Raw genomic sequence first — 25,030 nt, 5'->3', positions numbered from 1 at the left:
TGTAATGAGAAACAATCCCTTGATAATCAGATCTAGCTGCAATTTCAGTTGAAGAAGTTTATGTAACCCCCCCACCCTGTTACCATTCTACTTTATGAACTGTTTTGATAATGCTCATAAACGTGACACAACCTTGATGCAGTTTGAAAACATGCAAAAAACTCAGTTTGGTGTTTTTTGCCAGTGTTTAAGTTATAAACTCTGTGCATCTGAGTTGGTGGATATACTAACATTTTGCATTTTGTAGTGTTAGTTTCTCAAGACGACACAAATAAAATTCTGTGCAAATTTTGAAGCCGTAAAAATGAAGGGAACTGAAGATTCAAAAATGATCATTTTAAAAGCTCTAAAATGTGTCACTCAAAGGAACTCCTTGTGCCCTGATACTAGTAATACTCGTACGTGCCTCACGAGTCAGACGAATGTACGACAGAGCTACTGCACAAACCTGTTTTTTCACCGCTCTGGTGTCGTCAGCCCCACCTTAGCTGAGTTGTATCTTTCCTGTTAGTTTCAACCACATCTCCTCCTACACCACATCCTTTATCACAGTCTGAGAACATTTAACTAAGCTGTACTTGTGTTTCTCTCGGCACAGATTGTATCAGCGGTGCAGTACTGCCACCAGAAGCACATTGTTCACAGAGACCTCAAGGTGAGTGGTTAAAAGTGCAAACACAGCAAAAAAAAAAAGATCAAACTTGAATTTTCAGTATTTATCCAAAAGCCTTTATAGGTCACACTGTGGTGTGCATCATGCATCATTCAGTTGAAAGTCATTAATTCAGATTAAAAGGGATCACTGTTATTAGTTTTTGTATCCAGCTGGTATTTCTATTGTATGTATTTCTACTTCAACTTGAAGTATTTGAGAAACTTGATCCCCATCTGAACTCCTCTTTCTGTCCTCAGAATCTTCACATTTAAGAAGCTGATATAATGTACAAATTATATTAGGGTCAGTAGATTTTAAAGAGTTTGCTGTCCATCATGAATTAAAGGTCACATCAGTCCCTGTTTTATGATTCCCATCTTAACTCCAATGTTCCCACAGATGAATCCAACACACACACAGCTAGTGAGGCTCATCTTTTCCCTTTTCCGACAGTGTCCTTGGCCACTATGGCCACCATGAAACAAATCTTTGCACCATAGAGGTGGGAGGAGTGTTTAAAAAAAAAAAAAAGAAAAAGTAGGTGGCCCTATAAATTGTCTACATGTTCTCCCGCCTCTTCTGTTTCACAGCCGTGATGCTCTCCATTTTAGTTCTCCAACTATAAATATTGATGCCTCTGTATTTTTATCTCGGCATCAGTGGGAGTAGCTAAGAGAAGAGAGGCCCGTGTATCTGCTCTGCCAGCAGCTGCACATCCAAAGTGTTTCCTCTGCGAAGCTTCATCAATGATCAATGAGTAGGGAGATGACAGAGCTGCTCAGCGCGCGTCCAAATGTCACACTCGATGTAGAAGAGGTATACAAGCGACATTTTAACCAAACGCTGTCCCTCAGGCTTGTAGGCCATTTTGTGCCTCTGAGGAATTCTGGGCTTTTCGTGGCTTCAGCAGCAACACCTGCTGAGATTTTGACGGTCAGACATGTTGTGATGAGTGCTGTTTGCATGCAGCTGAAAGCCTCTCAGGATGTCAGTTCAGTGTTTCAGCTGGAAGGATGAGTCCTCTATGTACTCATCTCAGCTTTCTAATTAGTCTTTCGCCTACAGCTACATGTCAGCAAAGAGCAGATGGCTGGGTTGAAATCTTCATTCATTCACAAAGGAGAAATTGTGTTTGTTAAAGTCTTATAATCCTGGATTTTTGGACTCATAAATGAATAAATAAAACGGGTTTTTAAATTTTTGGCACTTTTCTTGACACTTTATGGACAAAATGATTAATCAAGCGACGGCAGAAAAAGTGCTTATCATGTTTGGCTTTGTCTAAGACTTTATTAGTGATAATTTTTATCAATAATATCATCAAAAACAAACTTCATGCTGCTGAATGACAGCAATACAGAAGAAATAATTATTTAAACATTTTGGCCTTCATGTGGCTGCCTCTCCAACACTGACCAGTGTGAATGGGCTCAGCAGATTGCCTAAAAGTTACTGGTTTGTCTGTTCAAAGGCTGAGAACCTGCTCCTCGACGCAGACATGAATATCAAGATCGCAGATTTCGGCTTCAGCAACGAGTTCACTCTGGGCAACAAGCTGGATACGTTTTGCGGCTCTCCGCCGTACGCAGCACCGGAGCTTTTCCAGGGAAAGAAGTACGACGGGCCAGAGGTGGACGTTTGGAGTCTGGGGGTGATACTGTACACGCTGGTCAGCGGCTCGCTGCCCTTTGACGGACAGAATCTTAAGGTAGCGTGTGGATGACATGATGCTGCAGCTTCTTTCTCCATATTTTCTATAAATAAAAAAAGTGACTACCTTAATATATTGGATCCTAGGTTACACAATACAAGATGTTTTTACATTTAGCAGTCCTCTCAATTAGAGCAACTGAGAAAGCGATAATAAAAATAATCATAGTTGTCATTTAAATGCTGTTATATATAACTGTTGGTACTGTCTAGTGTTACATGTACCATATGGTGCAAATCCTGTGGAAGCTGTTCCAGGTTCTCTTAAATGATTAAAGTAAAGCTTATGCACGATGTTACAGTCTACAAACCAGCCCCTACATTTCTTCTAGCAATGATCTGAGATCAGTCCGTTCATCCTTCTCTGCAGGAGCTGCGGGAGCGTGTGCTCAGAGGGAAGTACCGCATCCCTTTCTACATGTCCACAGACTGCGAGAACCTCCTCAAGCGCTTCCTGGTGCTCAACCCGGCCAAGCGGGGTACTCTCGAGGTGAGGGAGGACGCAGAAAATGTAAATATACCTCTTAGTTCTTAACGCACTCCCAGAGCACGTCTGCACCATTGGAGAATGCCATCCATCCTCAACCCCTCCTCTCAGTCCCTGCATCTCCCCACTGCATCATCTCCTCTGACGCCGACGGCGTCCTGTTTTGTGCGTGTGTGCCCGGCCCACACTCTACTCCTCCTCTTATGATGTTGTAACCATGAATAATGCATCGACGTTTTTGTGTTTGTGCCAAAATTGTCTTCTGTGATCACTTCTCTGCCTTCATTTGTGCCTCGAGTATACATCAGTTTTCAAGAGGGCGCATATAACCTACTTATTTAAGTCTGCGTCATTATGAGCAGAAAGTACAGCTGCGTTTTTAATGTATTTTATTTATCTCCCGGTTTAAGCAAGATCAAAATGTGCAGTGTGCTAGCGAACACTTCAGTTCGCTTTGAGTAGAAACAGCACACAGTCCTTACGAGTACATTTCATTTTGCTTTAACTTAACAGGAACTTTGCTGAAAACAATCCATCTGTTATCAGTAAATCTGGTGTCCAGAAATGTGCTCACACCTAAAATCCATCGAGCATCATGGATGTGAGGATTAGATGGTTAATAGATGACAGTATGTGAGATATCTTTGGCTTTTAATCAGCACATGATTCTAAAGTGAACATAATAGGAGTTCAAAACTCTTCTGTTAGCAAAATATAATATGAAATTGCCCCTTTGACTGTAAATGAGTTTTATTACATTGTTTTTGTTGTTTGATCAAATATTTGGGATCCAAGAAATCCTCCAGTTATTGTTAAGGAAACATTTGTGCTTTTTGTCACAGTATTAAATAATAGATGAGCAGCAAAAGCTACAAAACTGTAAATGCAAACATGTTAAAAAAACATTCATGTATAAGTAGAAATGTGTCTGTAGTCAAAGTTCCAGCAGAAGTAGGAGGATAACGAACAGCGGTATTGTACGATTCAGCATGTTCTCTGATGAGCCAAATGAAATTTTGACCTCTTAACCAAAAGCATTAAAGGTCATTATGTGTCCTCAGAGTCCACATACTAAGTTAAATATTACTGGACAAAAATAAATCAGTTTTCCAAAGTTGATTGACAGAAAATGGCAGAAATACCTGGACTTTTTATTTCCGTCAGAACATCTGCGGTGGTTGGAATAATCCAAGTGTTAAATGTAAGAGGAAGAGAGGACAGAGAGAATTGTTCCACAGATCAATGTGTGAATGTGTGAATGATCATCTTTTAGCTGTTCACACTCCGCAGTAAATCATTCACACAAAGAAAAATCGTTCTTTTCACAGTTATTTTTGGCATGTAAGCTCTGAACTTGCTATTTAATCTCAAAGCTGATTTTCGCCTTTCATTTCAAGGAAATGGCTTTATTGCATATTGCTGAATTCTTTAGAGCAGACAGTATGTGAATTAAAATAAATAGTGCTGGCTCGAATGTCGGGGTCACATCTGTTGGCGTTTGATGCCACACGATGGCAGCCACAGCAGAGCGTGATAATTAGTTTGGCTCTGTCCTCAGTAAAACCCCAGGGAGCAATTGATCAGCTGATGATTGATTAGCAAAATAAAATAAGGGTGCAAGCAAATGTGATGGAGCACAGTTCAATGTGTAGTGTTTCTGGGAAAGGACTGAATTGTAATTAAACCTGAGTGACTGAATGCCTCATGCACTCTACTTACTGTTTGATCTGTTATTACAGTGGATGTTAAATGCATTGTTAGAAATATAAATCCATCAAGTTTAGACTTGAACAAAAATTTCATTTCAATATTGTTAAACTGTAACATCTGTCCACACCAGTTATGTTGGACTAAGCCTTTTCTGATAACACCAGATAATATTTGAAGATGCACCTTAAGAGCTACTAAAGGTGTAACCTCATGAGCTGTGGTGCCCCCTATATATGTTGATTTGATTCACTTTTTTTTTTTTAAAGCTGAGACAAAGATTATAGTTCTAGTATCATAGAACTACTTAGCAATTTCAGTGGGAGTGACTTCCTCAGTCTCAGCTGACTGCAGGTTTCTCCAACCTTATAAACAGTACATTTGCATAATGACTGAAACTAGCACCACTGAATAACAATGGACTGTGGCCTCACAGCCCATTGTTCGCCAGTTTCTCCCATTGAAAATGCTATGTCCAGATGAATAGATCACCTTTTATGGGATTTCCTTACCTGGAGGATTGAGCACTCTCAAAAGTTTCAAACTGTTAGTTTCTCACAGTTTGTTCAGGTTTGCTGTTTTGCCTACAAAACCCTGTAAACTTCTGTGCTGGGAAAAAAGAAAATGCCACTTTTTATTCGGTGGTATGCATGCATTTTTTGTTTCTCTTACGTATGTGTAGCCACATCTGTTCTAATTGTCTGTCTTTATTTTTACAGCAAATTATGAAGGATCGATGGATCAATGCAGGATTTGATGATGACGAGCTCAAACCTTACACTGAACCAGAGCTGGACATCACAGATCAGAAGAGAATAGGTAAGGCTGATGTCACTATTAATATCGTAACTGCTTTTTTGCTTGTTTGTTTTTCCCTTTTAAAGGATGGATTGCTTCATCATTGAAGTTCTTTTTAAGTCAGTTTTCTGACTTTCGGGCCTGTCATATACACTGTTCTATAATCAAAAGAAAAAAGTACACACCCCCTCCTTCTCCATTATTACTGTAAAAGCTCAGTCGGTAATTTTCGTCAGTAGTGAGAAGACGCGAGATGTCGAACGTTAGTGGGGTTACGGCTCCACAGTGCAGAGGCAGTCTCATTATTTCAGTGCTGAAGAGCTTGAAAAGGAAAAAAGATGAAACGTGACGATGAATAAATAAATTCGAGCAGCGCTGCTGCATGCAGAGAAGAGAACCAGAGAAGCCTCCCCATCATGCCCTGGATGAAAGCTCTTACATAACTGCAGCTGGGGTCGGCCGTTGGTGCACATGTGTCAGTGCGAACTCCCAATCACCCAGGAAAACGGAAAAAAGAAAGATGGAGGAGGGGAGAGAATGAGGTCTTGAAGTTGCCGACTAGTCTCTGGATTCTAAACAATGCCTGCAAAAGTTTACCTAAAATTATTACTGAAGGAAAACAATGCATTGTGGAGCAGATGCTGTCTTACACAGGAAAAGGCTTTGAATTTTCAGTGTGGATGACATCTAATTTATCTAAAGGCTTCAGCAGCACAAGGGCCAATAGAGAGAGAATTTATTTTCTTAACACCATGAAACACTGAACAGGACAGCTTAAAGGTGAAACTATTAGCTGATCAATTTAAAGGAAATCCTCAACCTCGAAGGCCAAAAATCCTCAAATGTCTGTTATATCAATTATGAATTCAATAATGTATTTATTTATTGGGGTAGGGGATGGGTAAACATTTTTCACCATTTAGTTTTTAAATGTCTGATTTTATGTGATGCGTGTAAGGAAGTAGTAGACCTGGAGGACGTTCTCCTTCATTCTTCCACAGTGACATGAGTCTTGATATTTTTAGTTTTGATTCATGCCAGCTGCATAGATGAATGAATGCATATGTGGCTTTAAACCTGATCACATAAGAATTGCATGCCTCTCTAGATTAATTTTGTGCTTGTAGTATACCGTGTTGATTAACTGTGAAAAGCAATGAGCTCACAGTGGGAATTATTTAGGGGAAAAAAAAAAGGCAAAACAAAATCACTGACAGCGTGATCAGCTCATAGCTAAATATCAGGAGGCAACCAAGGCTCTCTTATTCCTTTAAAGGTCCTGGTGTATCTGAATATAGCCACACAGAACTTTTACATAACTGACCTAACCTGTGTAGCCTATGTCAGAATGACTAAAAAAAGCGTTAACAGATGAATAAAGCCAGTAATGTTACATAATTCAAGCCTAGAAAGTAATCCTTTTTTTTTTTTTTTTCCTTAGGTAGAGTGTTACCAGATAAGTGTTAAAATGTCCTTTCTTCTTTCAGCTATGAGCATTGTGTCAAAGATTGCAGCCATAAACCATCTAATGAGCTGAGAATCAGAGAGGGAAACACAAGTGTTGGGACGCAGGAGTGTGAAAGTGAGAAAGATGAGCTTGATCCAACGAAGGACGGGAAAAGATGGCAGATCAGTGGTTCTGCCTGGTTACAGAGGCGCAGCTCGTTTTTCGCTCGCTTTCTCTCTTCCCACACATGAAACCTGGTGTTAGACTCAAAGTGTTTGTGCCCAGGTGAAGTAGATACTTAGCTATTAACAAAGGAATGAAGATATTTTAAAATTATTGTGCTGAGCTTTTTGTTTCAAAAACGAAAATCATTAAAGCACAAAGAAACCCTCGAGTGGTGCTGAAAATTATACATTTTAAGCCTTTAGAAGTGTAGTAGAAAGAGAAGCCATGAAAAGATTTAGTAGTAATAGGTAACACTTTAAAATCAATTCATAAACCCCTGAGGATGCCGTGTAAAGAGTCTGAAATGATGATGAAGCGGTCACACCTCTCTCTTGTTGTCAAGTCTGGCAGCTGAGTTTGTGGTTGAGAAATACATTTTTGGCTATGGCAGCACATCATCTGCACTAAAAAGAGTGTGATTTTTAAAAAAACGATCTCCTGTCGGACACAAACAGCCTGCACTGACAGAACGGTTACTGGCAGGAAGTCAGAGCCCATCACAGGTCACTGCGAAGCCGGTGACTCATTTCTACACCTTTCCTTGGAGACCAGACGCTCCATCTCTGAAGATGGAATCTGCATAAAAAAGCTCTCCAACGTGTCTCAGATAGAAGAGCGTTTTCAAAAATTTATAGACTGCACAGCGTGTAAAAAGCCTTCATGTGATGCATGGTGGCGTAACAAAGTCATATTTCCATTACTTCAGACGACATTGCTGCATTTTTTTCCTTTTCTTTACAAATGAGTGCTACAGTGAAAAACCAAGTGTTCCTACTAAAATTTAATGAATTACATTGCAGGTATTTGCTTTTTACTCCTAACACAGTGTAAGTGTGCAGAGATTCATGTACCTTTTTTAAAATGAACAAAACATGCGTGTACACACACACACAGCACAAATATATTTACAAATCATGTTGGATCTGTAGTGAGGAAGACGACCCAGCTTTGCCTGGTGTGCTGCCACACATGTGACCTGGACAATGAGGAAGCTTAATGTCAAAGCTGTGCATGTCTTTCTCTGTAAATCTGAGGACAAATTTGAGTTTCATACATTGCGAGTGGAGACAATTCTCTTGTGTCTTCGCTGCTTGACCAACATTCAAAGGGTAGGTAAGGGTTAGAAACAGATTTAAGTTTGGCTTAAGACGAGATCAAACTATACCCACAAATCACAGAGATGGATGATGATCTCTCCTGTGTTGGGACTCTTGGGTATGTTTTCCCACCAAATGCCAGTATTCGTTTTTCACGCAGCTTTGATGTGTGGACATTCATTAAAGACTTGTTAGGTGCCTATTTGTTCAGATGAAACACAGCAGATTACATACCTGACTGCTCTGAACCCAACTACAGCTGTGATTTGGAATTTAAAAGTAGTCTGAGTTTAACTTTGGAATTAGACTTTCAGAAAAAAGTGGTGTCCTCACACTCCAAACCCTTTCCAGTCAGCATTGCTTTGCTTCAAAGGTGAACCAGAAAGGCAGGAAGTCGATTAGCTGAACTTCACTGCTTGAAGCTTCTGACATTGTGTGTCTAGCTTGACTACATTACAAACTTCTAGCGTAATGTAGTCGATCCCGTGATATCCGCTGTAGCGCCACCGCATATCACGGGATCATAAACCTGCACGCCTCAGTCACCAGAATAAACACACACAATTCTTGAATGCAAAATCACATTAAGAGAAGTCAGTTTAATAATAACATAGATTTGACATAAAGTTGATAACCACATAACTTTAAAACAAGTTTTTTAAAAGAAATAGTCATGTTTTAGTTTTGTGCTGTAATCGCCAGAGATCACTGTGAAAGGGTCTAAAAGTAAGCACTCACTCACTCACTTTGTGGTGAATGTAGACCCCAATGAACTGTCAATGATCGCAGTAATCTACAGTGTCCCTTTTAGTTTCAGTGGTGTCGTGAAAAGTGGTTATTAAATTGAGCCTTTGATCATTTTTGCTTGTGCAGATGTGATGGTCGGGATGGGCTACAACTTGGAGGAAATCCAGGACTCTCTGGCCAAGATGAAGTATGATGAGATCACAGCCACCTACCTGCTCTTGGGCAGGAAGGCCTCTGAGGTACAAACATAACAAACGTCTTACTTCTTCAGTCGTTCAGCTATCAGTGGTTTGTAAACCAGTGTGTGACTCAGCTATTTATAGACTTCTACCTTGTTTGCAGACTCTCGCCACATATTAAAGTGCATTAAAATAATTGATTTGAAGCATTTGGGGGCTTTTTCCGTTTGTTAAGCCTAATGGTTTTAAATTTGATCATGTGAAATAGTTCGTTGTCAAAGATTTGGCATTTGGGGCATTTTTTTCAGACAGCTAATTAAGCAGTCATGTAAGTCCCCTTACTGTCCACGAGGGCTTGGTTCTGATATAAATAAAGGTGCAGGAATTGAAACAAAGTGGGTCTGAAGTCGCCATCTGAAGCTCTTAGCTCACAAATTACAGCTTTCTCACTCATCAGAAATAAGTTTTAAAATGATCCTTTGTACACAAAAATTATTTTGATCGCATATCATGTGCCCTAGATTTTTGGTCTGTCTTGACTCATAAATCACATTCACTGTAGTAAAGCTGTAGAAACTGAGGGTTTTTGTATGTTCTGTATGTGTCCTTTGTCTCTCAGCTGGAGCCCGGCGACTCGGCCTCCAGCAGCAACTTGTCTCTGGCCAAACCGAGGCCAAGCAGTGAGCTGAACGGCCAGTCGCCCTCCCACCTCAAAGTCCAGAGGAGCGTCTCCTCCAACCACAAACAGAGACGTTACAGCGAGCAAGGTGAGCAGTCCACACTGTGTTGTTTTCTTCATTGTGTGAAACACAGTGTCGTGGTCCTAGCTTTCCTTTTCAATGTCACGTGAAAAAGAACAGACTTGAAACTCTGCTGTACTTCACCTCTAATAATAAAAGTACTTTTCTGTCAGTTGCTTGTTTTCAGCTGATCAAAGAAGCCAAATCGAAACCTGTCACATGGTAGAGGCACTTTAGCCTTTCCTTTGTTTGCACAGCTCTGTGTTGTCCACTGTGATATAATGCTTTGTCAGTAACCTCAGTTTGCGATGCTTCCGGTCTGTGAGATCTGCAGCTTAAGTGGCAACACTGAGAACCTTTTTATACTCCAGCAGAAACCCATCATTCAAACATTGTTAACTGTGATTTCAAAAACTACTGTGGCATTTTCAGCCTTGTGTTTCTGATATTTTGGGAATTTAAGAAGACGACCTTATTCGTTTAGTAAATGGTGAAACCTGATTCAAGGCCACCATGGATTAAAAGAAAAACAAACATTAATGTGATGATGATTATATTGTAAATTATTATGTTTGACTAAGTCTGGGTCATATTTCTTTTTTTTTTTTTCAAAATGTAGGTTAGATAGAACTTCTTTAAAAATTGTATTTGCTGACAGAGGTAGACGTGTTCTTGAGTCATCCCGCAAACGTTACTCTGATAATTATACTTTCTCTTTCTATAGTTGGTCAGAACCTCCCTCCAGGGATGGCTCATCCAAAGAGGAGTCAGACAACTACTGCTGAGAACAGCGTGAAAGAGGAAGGTGGAGTCCAGCTCCGTAAACCGAGCATCCCAGGAACCCGCGGGGCACCACCCTCCAGCCCTCTGCTGGGCAACGCCAACAACCCCAACAAGGCCGACATCCCTGACCGCAGGAAAGGAGCCACCACGGCCCCGAGCGTGAGTGTTTCAGCAGTTGGCTTAAAAGTTAAACTTAATTGTCTGCTCTGTTTTTGTATGAGAGTTTTGGGGGGGTTTAAGCTAAATGAGTGTTTAGTGACAGTGGCTGTCATGGTTACTTAAAAGGAAATTCCAATTTTACACATCAGTGTGTATTTCCTGGCGTTGGGGAAATCCACTGCATTTAAGGGGAAATAATGGTATAAAGACTTTATTGTGTTCAGATGCATCTGTGAGAAAATGATGCATAAATGGGTAAAGCTTCCTCTAACAGGTGACATCACATGTGATCCCACCTTGTAAGGGGAAAAAAAAAAACCAAGTGAGCAATCGACTCCTGAGCTCTGGTTTTGTGTGTCGATGTAGTTGTTCAGATTTACACAACGAACAATGCCCGAGTATTGTTTAACAATGTGATTCAGTCTCATGGTCTGGAGATTAGGAAATGTTTTTAAGCTGCACTCTATCACTTTAAAGCCACCAAACCATGACGTGGCAGTCTCTGTGAGTCACTTCAGATTGTCCAATAAAATATGGCTGCCATTTTTCCTTCAGCGGATTAATCCACCTGTCCACATCGACCACAATAAGCCTCTGTGGCGATACAAAATGTGACAGACGAGTACAATCGAGTAATGCAAATGTTTAAGAGATCAAAGACACGAGGGACTTATCAGTACAGTACAAAGGAAACAAGTTTTACTTCTAAAGTCTGCCGCATTGTTTCCAATTTTAAACAAAACTCACTCGAATTTGGTGAGATTGGCAGCATGATAGATTGAATTTAAGTACACTGTGCTTTAATTGCTGTAACACATGTTTCTTTGAGCCTTTCATTAAAAAAAAAAAAGGTCATCCACTGAAGCAATGCATTTGTCTGTTTGCAGAATAACACTGCATCTGCGGGTATGACCAGGAGGAACACGTATGTCTGCAGTGACAGAAACAACACAGACCGCCTCTCCGTCATTCCTAACGGGAAAGAGAACAGGTGAGAGGAGGATGATTGTAAATCTTAATCAGTACAGGGAGCAGAATTTGAGTTTTCCCACTTGTCAGTAAACTGTTGTTAGTGAGATCATTGTTGTGGGTCCTGAAGTCTGTATGTAGTTCTTTAGATTTAGATAAATACTGTTTTAGAGACTCTTCTACTCAACCTGTGTGAAAATGTACATTTGTATGGTATTTCAAACTCACACTGGTTGAAGTTATTTAAACCCCTTTTTCTTGTTAATAGAGGGAAAAAAAGGACCTACATGGGATCCCTAGAAAAGATTTCCTTTGTCTCAGTCCCTGATTTTTCTACTCCTTTCTTTCTGTTTACTTCCCCTTTTCTCATCAACTTATCTTCCATTTCTGCCTGTGTGTTTGTGATTCGGGGTGGGGTTTTTGTTTTTTGTCCCCCCCCCCCCCGTTACGGCATGACCAGCATGACTGAGATGGCTTGTGCCACTAGCCCCCCGTCTGCCTTTGCAGCCGCTGCATTCGGTGCCTCGTCCAGTTCGGTGCGGCTGAGGTATCAAACTGTCGGCCCTTTGTACGCTTGCCAGGCAGGCTGGGCCACACTGCCCCACTCCTACTACGCTCTGGACTACTGCTCGCCCAAGTAAGACGACAGGGTCTCCAAACCCCCCTGTCTGTCTCCTCTCATGTCTCAGCCCCTGTTTGGCCCCTTGCTAACCCACACATCCAGCCAGCTTCACACTCTATAACCCTACAACTAAACCATGGACACCATTTCCTGCAACAAACAGTAAGCAAAGTGGTTTTTGGTGCCAGAGTCTGAAATGTATGCTCATCAGCAGGAGCAGGTAAAATGAATTGCTCTAATGACTGGTATACCTCAATAAAATATGTCTTCTTTTTATTGTTACTCTACCAAAGTCTAGCCGGTCTAACGTGCTGATTCATGGTCAGGATGAAGACCTTTTTAGATATAAACACGAGCCTTAGTGCTACTGTTTGGTTTACCTGATGTTTGGTAACACTGCTGAGGTGGTGGTGATAGGAAGAAGCATTTGTATACTCGGATCTCCAAAACACCTCAGTACGTATTATCTGTATTCCAGTGTTACTGAATCAAAAGAATCATTAGTTTTCCACAACATAAACAGACTTAAAAATGAGGCTTAGACAAGGTGATTGTAGTCAATCTGAAATCTAACTGCACTGTTATAGAAGTCAGACATATAGACTAGGACTAGCCACTTTCTTTTTCAGGGGGTGGCTAAATGAAGACATTTTTTTCAGATTTAATTTCCACAAAACTGTCGAAAATCCAGATGATAAATGAAGCAGGGAGACCTAGGATGTGAAGTCTTGAGCGCTGTCAGTTAGGCAGATAAATTTCTGAGTGTTTATTTCAGACGCTGATCAAACCAGAGGAGAAGTGGAGAAAAATATGCATCTACACACTGAAATCGAGCGATAGGTTAAACTCAGTGTGTGATAATATTTTTCCATGTTTCCATCATCCCTCTGCCAGCCATAAACCAGAGGACCGCTTGGGCCCCCCCCCCCCCCCCTCCTTGCGACATTGCAGTAACGCACTCACACAGCTCTGCTCCTGATCTCTCCTCCATCCTCTGCTGTGAACTTTGACCCCTGATTTTCTCTGTCTGGGTCCTGCACCTGTTGGTCTCCGAAATGATGGAAAAGCCCCCACTGCTCACGGCTCCCCTGCTGTCCCAGCTTCCTCAGACCCTCGTCTGTTTCTGTTTAGACTCTTAAGTGATCAGGCTCACAACTCACTGTTTCATTGTACATATCAAGCTTGACATCTGGGGTGTGAAATTAACAGCTCATTACTGGTGAATTTTGGTTCCAGCTGCTTTATATACGTTTCCTGTTCTAAAATTGCTCCGAATTTAATGAAATAAATCCCACACACTGGCCTTAAATATTATCATAAAGATGTTTTGGTCGTGTGACCTCACTTATACTATTTTCCTTGCCCTGCCGCCATTTTAATAGGTTAACCTAATTTTGTTTCTGCTCCCAGAAAGTCCCAACTCTTCAGTTTGGTCTCAAACAATGTAATGATCTTATAAAGATTTCTCCTGTTATTTTTCTGCTTTGAAGAATCTTCAAATGACTCACAGACACATGAGGACAGAAGTCCTCGTGGCGCATTAGCTTCTGAAAGTGTTTAATCCAAAGGGAGGCACTAAAACTGGGTTCTTAGACCAGATCTGTGCTGGAGCTCAGTTTGCACAAAATACTTGCACATCTGTGGGCATGAAATGCACAAAATTAATCTTCCAGCGGTATTTGTTTACTGATGATCTCTCTATCATAAATCTGCCTCTTGTTGGTACTATCAGACACTGCTTTATGGATTCAGTTTAAATAAACACTTATGCTCTAATCAAGGGGTCTCAAACATAAGGCCCAGGGGCTAGAAATGGCCCCGCAAAGATGCCAATCTGGCCCACTGCCGGTCTTTGGTAAATGTGAAGGAGGACATACATTTTAGACTTTTAACTGTATTTTCATAACTTTCACAGCTTGTCTTACTGATGAAAACCTCCCACAACCATCCATAATACACCAACGTAATGGATAAACTAAGATTTCTTTCATTAAATAGAGCAACATTTCTTTATCACTTAGTAAAGCTGAGATGTGCTGTTGAAATTGCACTTCTACTTGAGATACCTCAGAGATTAAATGTGCACTTCTTTAGACTGACAGAAAGGGGAGTTTCATTGGTCCGGCCCACTTAAGATCAAAGTGGGCTGTATGTGTCCCCTAAGGTAACGGACGTTTGACATCTCTGTTCTAATCTATTCGTTATGGCTACAATTGCTCAGCAGTTTATAGGGAATGATGATCTTACCCTGTGCTACATGCAGCTTCTGCTTGTGGGTGGTCAGCTGTGTGAGGCCAGTGGTCACAAGACTAAAACATTCGCTGTAATTTTAAAAAATGTATTGCAAATTAGTTATTCACAGACTGGCTGTTGCGTCTAAATCCACCAGCTGATGTGCAGCTTTGTCCTGTTGTGATTTTTAATTTCCTACCCTGCTGATGTCTAACCTGCAGTATTCATGTATTTGAAACCCATGGCAGTTTTAGAAGTCCATGTAGAATAACCAGACCACACATTTTAGGAATACAGAGGCACGTGCAGTGACTCTGCACAAACATTTTTCCACTGCAGAAGTGTACTCGAGTATGTTGCACAGTCACAGCTTCTGTGACTGTGTATAATCTGGCTCCATCACACTCTACCTGCACAAATAAGTGGAAATGTTCAGTGTGTTGAAGTACACGTCTGCTCTGGAAAAACAGAGTGTAAAACCTGCTTAAATTGTAACTTCTCCCCCCCCTCCCCCTCCGTCCACTTCAGCAACGTTGCCGTGTCTCCCGGCAGTCAGAGGAACCCGGTGGCGTCCACCCACAGCGTCGCCAACACCACTACGCCCGACCGTCTCCGCTTCCCCCGAGGCACAGCCAGCCGCAGCACCTTCCACGGTGGCCAGCTGAGAGACCGCCGCACGGCCACGTACAACGGGCCGCCGGCCTCCCCTACTCTCTCCCACGATGCCACGCCTCTGTCTCAGACCCGGAGCCGTGGAACCAGCAACCTTTTCTCCAAACTCACCTCTAAACTCACCCGCAGGTAGGCGAGGAAATGTGTCGTGGCACATTTTGTAGAGAAGTGTGACGGGCTGATGTTTAGCTCTTTCTGTTCAGTCAGTTTAAAGGTTTCATTTGTTCTAAAGCAATAATTTTTTTAAGTGATTAAAAACATTAAAGCTTGAATATAAAGAGGAAAGACTCCAGCTCTGCTCTGTGCTGTATAATCTACTGTGACTCTGTTCAAATTTGAAGCTAATCAGCACAGTGCCATGTAGAGTTAAGATAAATAATTACATGCTGGAGGAACACTTCACTGTCCTGTACAATGTGATTTATGCTCAAGTCTACATTTGTTGTCTGTCGCTGCCTGGTTGCTGCCAGAAAACCTACAAACATCGTAAATTTTACTCAGACATTAAACACAGCAGACCATTTTAGATCATTTCACTTCCATGATTCTTTAAAGATCTTGGGTGGTAATGTTTTTATACAGTAATCATTTCCTGCACTACGCGTGCTTTAGGGCTGTATGTCTGCTGTATACTGTATGTGTTACTATTATACTTGTAATTTGATATAGTCCAATAAAAACAAAACAAAGTGAAAGCATACATTTTGAATCGAGGTTAGTCTTGTATAGCTTTTCTTTGAGTTAAAAAACAAACTTTAAATTGCATTTTCAGGCCTCCCTGAAAACTCGACATCAGATTCCTGTGCACTTCTTATTGTGGTTAATATTGTCACAGTGAGAGTCTCGAGTTCAGGCACTGAAAGCAGCAGCCAAGCCAGTGACATCCCACCTGCAATGACTGACCTAAAATGAGGAATTGAAATCATTTAATACTGAATTAAAAAAAATTACAAATGAATCTTTACGTTCACTGTTAATGATTCCAATCACCCCATTTTTGTTCACTCATTCGATCTCCCCCTCCCCTTTCCTTCACTTCTCTTTCACCATTTTCACTGTTTCTTTGTCTGATTCTGTTGTAGAAACATGTCATTCAGGTTTACCAAAAGGTAGGACTCTTGTACTGCCTTTCACTCTGTACCAAAACAATGACAACAATCTCACAGAACAACTTCCTCTGAAACTCTTTAGACGTGTGGGGCTGCTGGCACCGAACTAACACATTGCTTAGCAGAACAGTAACGCTCTCTGGGTGCATTTACACACACTGCTTACAATCAGATTAACGCGACAGATTTCTGTTCTCACATATTAGGTCTACTGACATGACTCTAAGTAACCCACAGTAACATAATTTAATGTCTAGGTAAGATTGTCCTTAAAGGAATAGTTTGGTTTTATGTGTTATGTATTAGAGGACTTGTGCGTGCAGTCCTCCCTTCATGAAGGTTATACTTTTAGATGGTGGAGATGGATGATGATCTCATAGGTCAGTGATGGCGGTGATATTTCACTTCCTGATTACTAGATTCATTTTAAATGTAACCAGACTCACTGTTGTCTCATTATGTTTCACTATTGTAAATGACACTTAGGACGCGGGCTTGTTTTGTCATTTGTGTGCATGAACACAAGTTCCTGTTCAGATTAAGAGGGTTTCTGTCTCTGGTTTGACTCTTCTTGGTTTTTTGGTCTTTTAAATTTGAGTTTAAGATAAGTGTGCATATGTGGAGTCAACCAAACTCATTTTACTCACATACAAACAGCTTAAATGAGTTAGCAGAACTGTTGGCTTAAAGCAGGGGAAGCAAAAAAGACCTGGGCAGACATTAGGTCTCAGTACTGTTTTAGCTGTTCGGCTGATATCCGCCCATTTATGGTCATTAAGTGCAGTCAGATGATTAGACTAAATCTGTCACCTTTTGTATGCGAAGGAGGCTGTGATGCAGGTGTAGCCCACTTTCTTTCTCTTAATGTTTCAAGTGGAAATTAAACTCCCCGTCCTGCCCTGGATACTGGATCGCCCAACACTATCTGTGCTGTTTTGTGTATAAACAGTTTTAAGGAGGTGTTTGTTCTGGAGGAGCTATGTTGTGGACCTTTTTAAGCTGTATCAACATCCTGCAGAACAACTATACAGAAGAATCAGAAGCTCTGAATTTTAAGCTTTCACGAGGACAGGAGGATTTACTGTGGGACTATTAGACTTGTTAGCTGGGTGTAGTAAAAAACTAGCAATTGAGTATTGGTGGTAGGTTGTATCAGTTAGCTTTTGTTGACAGCGTTGTCTGAGATGTATTGGTTTTTTATTTTTAATACACATATATCTATTGTACATAAGGGAGCTGTCAATCATTTCATCTTTTTTTATTTAAAAAAGTGACTTAATTGAAATTTATCACAATGGCAAACTATTCCTTTAAGGTGAATGCATTGCAATTTAAAATAAAAATTCAGACTTCCTTTTGCTTTAATTGTTACCTGGTCTCTGTGTGTAAATGTGCTCGGGGTGGCCACGGTTGGTCTGGGTGGATAAAGGCTGATTGGGAAAGCAGACCGGACTCCTTGAACAATCAGTCAATTACCCATACAGCTAAAACAAAGCAGCTTGCCACTAATCAATCATCTTTGCATGCATGAGGTTGCTTCTTACAGCTGCCATTGATTCTTGATTTTAATGACTGAACTCATCTTAGGTTATTCTGCTGCTGCATTATTCACCAAAATATATATTTTCTTACTTTCTTTGACCCAGTTGTGTCAGTAAGAAACCACCAAGGATTATATTTTTATATTTTTATCTGTTTCTAAGCCGTTAAGTACATTTATAAATGCAACTTTGTATACATTGATGTTTTTTGTAGACTTGGTTCATTCCCTTGGTGGGTACAAACATCATGTTCAGAGAAAGGGTCTTCTAAAAGGCACGTCGCTCAGCCTTCCTTTGTCTCTTTGCCCTTTTTTTTTTTCGCTTTGAAGGTTTTCTGGGCTTTAGTTTTTTACCTTCAGTTTAAGTCAGAAGAACAAAAAAAGGGGATCACACAGGTATATAATACAGCATTTATTTACTGACCATTTTTGGCTATTTTTATTAAAGTTTTTGTAATGTACTAATTAGTGCTGTCAGCGTTAACCTCGTTAGAATGACGTTAACGTCATAACCGCATTAACGCGACAAATCTCCGTTAGCGAGTTAACGCGGATCGCCCGGTGCGTGGGGCTGCACGGCGGTTAGGTAGCTCGTTAATGCGTTAGCGCCGTGCAGCCCCACGCACCGGGCGATCCGCGTTAACTCGCTAACGGAGATTTGTCGCGTTAATGCGGTTATGACGTTAACGTCATTCTAACGAGGTTAACGCTGACAGCACTAGTACTAATACAAATCACAGATTAGGTTTTTAACTTATAAATCAACATAAAAACTCCACAGTTCCTAAACTTAACATGGAAGTGACCTTATTTAAAATGCTCTGTTAAATATTTTCTAATTTTGTGATTCTTTTTAAATCAGCAAGGTTGTTTTTACTGAAGAAAATGAAAACTTCTTCTGTAACATGTTTTGCTTTCAGTACACTTCATTTCTGACGGTTATCTGTCAGGCAAGCAAAAGCTGCAGAGAATGGATTTAATTCTCAAAGTATTTTTGTGTCTTCAGAAAGTTGTTTTAGATGCAGGTGCTGGAAATATTGCTTTCCGTTCAGTGTCTTCTAGCATTTGGGCCCATACTAAACAATGTGTAAGACTTTTTCACTACGACAAGGTGCTTTTGGTTTTAAAATGGTAATAGTATAAATGGGTCAATGGGTCTCTTCAGACATTGCTAAGAACCTTTCTTAATGTCCCACTTTATAAAAGGAGGCCTTATTTTGTTTGGACATGCTGACGGTTTCCTGCGGACGTTCCAAGTAGTCGGATCAGCCATTCCAATAGGGGTTGGGATTTAAGAGAGGAGGCTATTAAACACTGAATTCCTCAAACGGATCTTGTGAAACAGCATGGTAGCTGTGGCCAAACTGAACCAGTCATTGATGTACATATCAAAAGATCAGAGGAGCTTTGCGGCCTTCTCAGGGAGCTGTCTTGAGGCGCATGGCTCCCTCTGGTGGCTGATTTGTAAACTGTCATCTTCCTTTGGCAGCATCATCGTCATCCAGAGCCTCCTGTCGGTTCTGCTCAGGTGTCATCACCATCCTGCATTCCCACTCATGGCGTCTCACTAGGGTTTTTGTGTTTGTCCTCATTTCTGTGGCGCACTCACTGTGACAAAATAGAGCAAAAGACTATAAGATGAGTCGAAAATAAAACCGAATGCAGTAATAAATTGTGTAGTTGGTTAAATGAATATAATGGAGTATTCAAATAAGAGTTGAGCTTAATTTCTTTTTAGTTTAAAGTTATCTTTATTTTCCTGTGAACCCTGATGCAGTCACTATTTCAATCTTGGTCTGCAACATCAATTTTAAGATCTTGCTGTTAAGTAAAAATAACTCAGAATTTGATTGAAAATATCAATTGCAAAAGTTCACAACAAAGAGCAAAAATAGTAAGTTTACTAGCTTAAAAATGAGTCCAATTATATTAATTATCTAAATAAGGATTAATCAGAAAATGTGGAACAATTGCACGATTTTCTTTTTTCATGCTACAAAGAACAGACATAAAAATAACAGACAAACTGAAAAGTGGAGTTATTGAAAACTGTCTTATGTTTAATTTCTTCTGAAGATGAAAAGTCTTAGCTACACTTTTTTTTTTTTTTTTTTTTAAAAATCTCCATTTTAACCAACAATATTATTTATTTACTCAGTTCCATTTTTGACTCGTCTTATAGGCATTAACTTCATTTTGTCTGGTTTGGGCCGCCGTACGTTTCTGCTAAAAACTCATCTCATCTCTGATCTTAACGAGTTTTCTTTATTTTCCTCGTCCTCGGGACATTTTAGGTTCACTCACATTCTCCTCCCGGTGTGTTTTTGTCTTCCTTACCTTCTTGTGTCCTTTAACCTTGACCTCTTGCTGCTCTTCCTCTCTGCCTAGGGTCAGTATTGACCCGGCCAAACGGCAGTCGGCCAAAACAGGGCCTGCCAACCCTTCTACCCAGGGAGGAAAGACCCTTAGTAAGTCTTCTGCCCTCCAGTCTCTTTCAGCCTTTCCTTCTTTCCTTCCTTCTCATTATCTTCCATGTTTTTCTTTCTTTTCTTTTTTCTTTTCAGCCTGTCCTCATGCCATTCATTTAAATATTCTTTCCTTCTCTTTCTTTTCTTGTCATGAGTCCACTGAGATTTCCGGCACATCCTCAGATTCACGTTTTTTCTTTCAGATTCAGGAGCGGAAGATATAGAGAGTTGTAGGAAGATGAAGATCTAGAGTAAGGGGCTGTTTCCATCCCTCAATTTCTCCTGAGACTAAAGTCTGAGTTTCAGACTTCCCTTCCTACATTGCCTCACCCCGCCTTGCCTCACCCTCCCCCCTCGGTCTTGTGATTTTTCACAGCCTCTCTGGCCGACCCAGGACCTGCTGTCAGTCCTGTCTGTTCGCTCGTCTTCTTGTTGTCGAGTCCCTCAAGCTGTCAGGAGTTTGGACTCTGTCCCTCCTCCACAACCCCGTCCTGTTTTCTGTTCTGCAGGCTGCAATGCATGCTGGGAGCCTGACACAGTACACCCATCCTGTCTGAGAAACGGGGAGATTACTGACTATTCGCTTTTAATCTAATCTTGTCTTACAGTACAGACATTTTTTCTTGTTTGTAGTCGTTCAGCATCCTCCCAAAAAAGTCTTTTCTGGCAGTCAAGACTTTGAGGGAAAGATCTTGCAGGAGGTCTAAATTTTTATTGCAATCCAGTAAATTTTCCTGTGAAATCAACCTGGTTAGTAGGAAGGAATCCCCTGCTTTATCTCGAGTCTTTGTTTGAGTCTTTGTCTCGAGTCTAGTGAGGCTAGGAAATGAATCTGCAGATTATTCCTGTGTATAAGATGCGCAGGAACAGTAAAGGATTCAGAATGAATCCAGCGGTAAGCCAAAGAGGTCATTTTTGCTTTATGGAGGGGAAAAAACTGCACATGAAACACATTATGTAAAGAATTTTCTTCATTATGCCTGCCATAGAAATACTTGTATGAGGATAAACAAGGAAGGCAAATTACTTCTGACTAATGCAGAAGATTTCATCGTGCTTTCCTTAAAATGTCCCGCATGTCGTCTCACTGCCCAGTTTGTCAGCTTGTCTTCTAGCTGGTAGGAGAGCCATTACAGAACCGCACATATACACAAAGTCCTGTCTATGGCTCACGTTTGACTTAAAAATAGTTGGTGAGCTTTTTGTTCTGTCGATCAGAGCGAGCGCGCTTCTGCAGCGCTGCTGAACGTGCTGCAGCTTCAGTCACAGGGACAAACTGTGAACATTTGGTTTGGTTTTTAGAGCCTGAGCTTCATGTTGGAGGGAGCTTTTCTCTAAACGGTGTCTGTTTTCATGTGCGTCACACACACACGGCTCAAATCAGGATTTAATCATCAGTTGCCTTTTTAAAAAAATAATAATAATAATAATTACTGTTAATATTAGGAAAGGTAAGCATTTCAGAAGCTGTTTTAAATTTAATATTTAAAGTGATCAAATAATTCTGATAATTAGTCCAAATGCAAGTAGACGTCTTTAAAATGTCACGTATCATGGTTTAAATTGTTAAATAAAAGAATCATGATGGGTCACGTGTTCACTAACAGTGTATTTAAAAGGCTTAAACTGGGATTTTATATACATTTACTGTAAGATACATCGTCAAAAGACGTGTTTGCAGAGCAATAATCAGCTTTCTTGTAATTTTTTATTTTTTTATTTTTTTACCCCCCTATTATCTCCTGTCATCCTATAGGCCAGTGGAAGGATCTGCTTTTTTATTCTTTTAGCTGTGTGCTGTTCAGATGTAGATTAAAATCTTTTTCTTTGTTTTTTTGAGAGGCGATAAAGTCCAGTCAAGTAGCGCTGCATCACTGCCTTCACTTCCTACCTCACCTCAATGTGGCCTGCAGGCTGCATCTCCTCTTATTTTGCTGCTGTTTTGCGTCGACACACCGCTGTCAAGCTTTTCTTTGTGTGTGCTCCTGTTGGCTTCAGTCTGGGACATGAACAGTCATCACTTCTTTGTTTGATTTCTTTATATATTCTCCTCTCTCTTTCTCACAACTCTTTGTTGATTTCAATGGAAGTCAAAGCTTCCATTTCTTTTTCTGTTTTTTGGTGGTGGCTCTCGTCGTCGTTCAAGTATTCGTCATGTTCTCTCATTTTTAAATATGATTTTTCACTGGAAATGATAAAAAATGATTGTCATGCAAGACCCACATCTTTTTTTTGTTTCTTCTTTTTTTCCCCCCGCCCTGACTCCTCCTCCCCGTCTGATCTTCTTGTACGCCCCAGAGTCTCCACCGAGTTTGAGAGAAACGGGAGACTTGAGGGCTCAAGGTGAGGTTACCTCCCCCACGTTCTTCAGTTTGTCTCCGTCTGCACCATCATCCAATTTGCTCAATCCCCTTCCCCCTGCATAGGAACCACTTTGTGCTTACTCCCTTCAGGGACGTTCGAATGTACTGTTGCATCTTTAAAGCCTCGTCTTTGAGTGTTTTTTGGCATAATTATTGATTTTTTTTTTTTTTTTTTTTTTTTAATTCATTTCAATGTATTTTTTTTTTTTTTTTTTTTTTGCATGGCACTGTATTTGTGAGCTACTTTTGTTAGCATGGCATGCTTGTTTATTTTGTCACTCCTGAAGCTCAAAGACTGCCGTGTGTTTAGCTCCAGTTTACATACAAGTTAATTTCCAGAGAATAAATATTTATATGTGGAAAAACCCAGAAACGTTTTAATCATCTGAATGATCATATTGGTTACAATGTAAATGAATTTGAAACTAATGAACATAAGAAATGAAAACTAAAATATAGACGAGGACTAGAACAGAAACATTTCTAATGCGTACAGGATCATTTTGCTTTTCATTGTTACCCAGAACTTACATTACTAACCCTAATATCTTTGAATTACAGACAATTTACAAGACTAAGGTGGATATTTGTCTTTTAATCACAGCTTCATCCAGTGATTACTGTCCTTTATTGCTTAATCTGTTCCACTAGAGTCTTTTCATTAATACTCTCAAAAATATTTGACTGCTATAGTGTATAAATATCGTAGGGGCTTAATTTGTCCAATATGCCAGACTGGTTATCTTTTATATGATTATAAAACTAAATAAATGACATTCGGTCACAGCTTGCGCGCCTCATCTTGACTCAATTTTAAGTCAACACACTGGATATAAAACTGCAAAAAGATGGGATCCCAGATTTACAAGTAATGTAAAGCGGACAAAAGTGCGACTAATCTAAGTGTCTAATATAATAAAAATAACGAGATGTAGGTCCTGAAGAAATGAGTCAAACGTGGGCTCAGATTTAAGTTGCTTGCAGAAAGTGCAGCGGTCTTCTGGGTTTTTCAGACTTGCTGCTCACTATCAAACCACTGACAAAATGTAGTAAACGTGAAATATTTGAGTTCAAAATGCAAACAAATGGTGAGTAAAGAATGATGATAAAAATTGTGTAGAAAGAAATCTAAACCTTTGCACTTTATTTAAAGAAGCAAACCTCAATCTTAAGTTTTTACTGCATTTTGTCAGTTTCACTGCTTTTCAGCTTCATGCTGAGACTTAAATGTTTTTTTTTTCATGTTGCTTGTTTCCCCTCATATGAAAATAAACAAACTGGGGCTAGAAAATCTTATGTGGAAATGCATCAGAGCTGTGTAAAACATGATTTAATTTCAACTAATTCCTGCTGCTTCTGCCTGTTTTAAACATAAATAAAATGTTTTTCTTTCAAATATATTCACAGATCCTGCTTTGTAAAATGCGGGAGGAATACTGTGCGAAGCTAAAAACTCTCCTCCGTGTCTCTTTCTCCCAACAGTCGCCATGTACCTGGGGATCAAAAAGGGGAAAATAAAGACAGTAAACCCCGCTCCCTCAGATTCACTTGGAGTATGAGGACCACCAGCTCCATGGAGCCCTGTGATATCATGCGGGAGATTCGCAAGGTGCTCGATGCCAACAACTGCGACTACGAACAGCAAGAGAGTTTCCTGCTTCTTTGCGTCCATGGAGACGGGCGAGCTGAAAACCTGGTGCAGTGGGAGATGGAGGTTTGCAAGCTTCCCCGTCTCTCCCTCAATGGCGTCAGGTTCAAAAGGATATCCGGCTCATCCATCGCTTTCAAAAACATTGCTTCCAAAGTTGCCAATGAGTTAAAGCTATGAACAAAAGGGTTTAAAGTATACATATATATATATCTAGAAGTATTTAAGCTGTACAATCATCCAAGTAGCAGTTTCCAAATGTCTCCTTTTTCTAAACAAAACACAGAGTATGTATTGAATATTATAATGTATAGATTAAGGCTTTTGGCAATAATCACCGAATTACCTACTAATATCTCAGTCTGTTCTGACCGCACAGGGTCGACATTAATGAGTTGAATATGATTTGTCATGCTGTGAATGTGGACAAAAAAGCATTTCTGGTCTTATTTATTTCACCTTTATTTTTCTCTCTCCTGGAAAAAGGAAAATGACGTAGCGTTTTGTTTTCAGTGTAAATAATGTATCTTACTTTGAAGATGGCTTCTCTGCAATACTCATTTTGTTTTGTTTTTTCTTCTCCTTTTGTATTTTGTTAAAAAGTAGAGATGGGGAGTCCATGTAAATGGTTAAGGGTCACTCATGTCTCAATTAAAGTGTCTGTCAACCTAAA

General features: G+C 40.2%; 1 protein-coding gene across 17 annotated transcripts in view; it reads left to right on the top strand.

Moving 5' to 3' along the window:
- Positions 1-25,030, top strand: part of mark3a (MAP/microtubule affinity-regulating kinase 3a) — a 47,115-nt gene extending 22,085 nt beyond the window's left edge. For 2 of the 17 annotated variants that reach the window (XM_084914855.1, XM_084914856.1), the window contains exons 7-19: positions 599-655; positions 2,127-2,363; positions 2,736-2,876; positions 5,279-5,378; positions 9,000-9,112; positions 9,672-9,819; positions 10,517-10,734; positions 11,622-11,725; positions 12,164-12,340; positions 15,086-15,358; positions 16,312-16,338; positions 22,645-22,689; positions 24,192-25,030. In XM_084914855.1, the coding sequence (XP_084770981.1) occupies positions 599-655; positions 2,127-2,363; positions 2,736-2,876; positions 5,279-5,378; positions 9,000-9,112; positions 9,672-9,819; positions 10,517-10,734; positions 11,622-11,725; positions 12,164-12,340; positions 15,086-15,358; positions 16,312-16,338; positions 22,645-22,689; positions 24,192-24,537 (1,986 nt within the window). In that variant the 3' untranslated portion in view covers positions 24,538-25,030. Of the gene's footprint in view, positions 1-598; positions 656-2,126; positions 2,364-2,735; positions 2,877-5,278; positions 5,379-8,999; positions 9,113-9,671; positions 9,820-10,516; positions 10,735-11,621; positions 11,726-12,163; positions 12,341-15,085; positions 15,359-16,311; positions 16,339-20,266; positions 20,347-20,549; positions 20,598-22,644; positions 22,690-24,191 lie in introns of all 17 variants that reach the window. The other 15 variants (XM_084914869.1, XM_084914862.1, XM_084914871.1 and 12 more) reach the window with 15 other exon arrangements.

Source organism: Perissodus microlepis, chromosome 19 (assembly GCF_051167445.1).
Source record: "Perissodus microlepis isolate ML-2025 ecotype Zambia chromosome 19, ASM5116744v1, whole genome shotgun sequence".
NCBI classification, from domain to species: Eukaryota; Metazoa; Chordata; class Actinopteri; order Cichliformes; family Cichlidae; genus Perissodus; species Perissodus microlepis.
Note: the sequence above shows the minus strand (reverse complement) of the source record. Positions and strands in the feature narration are given on the sequence as shown.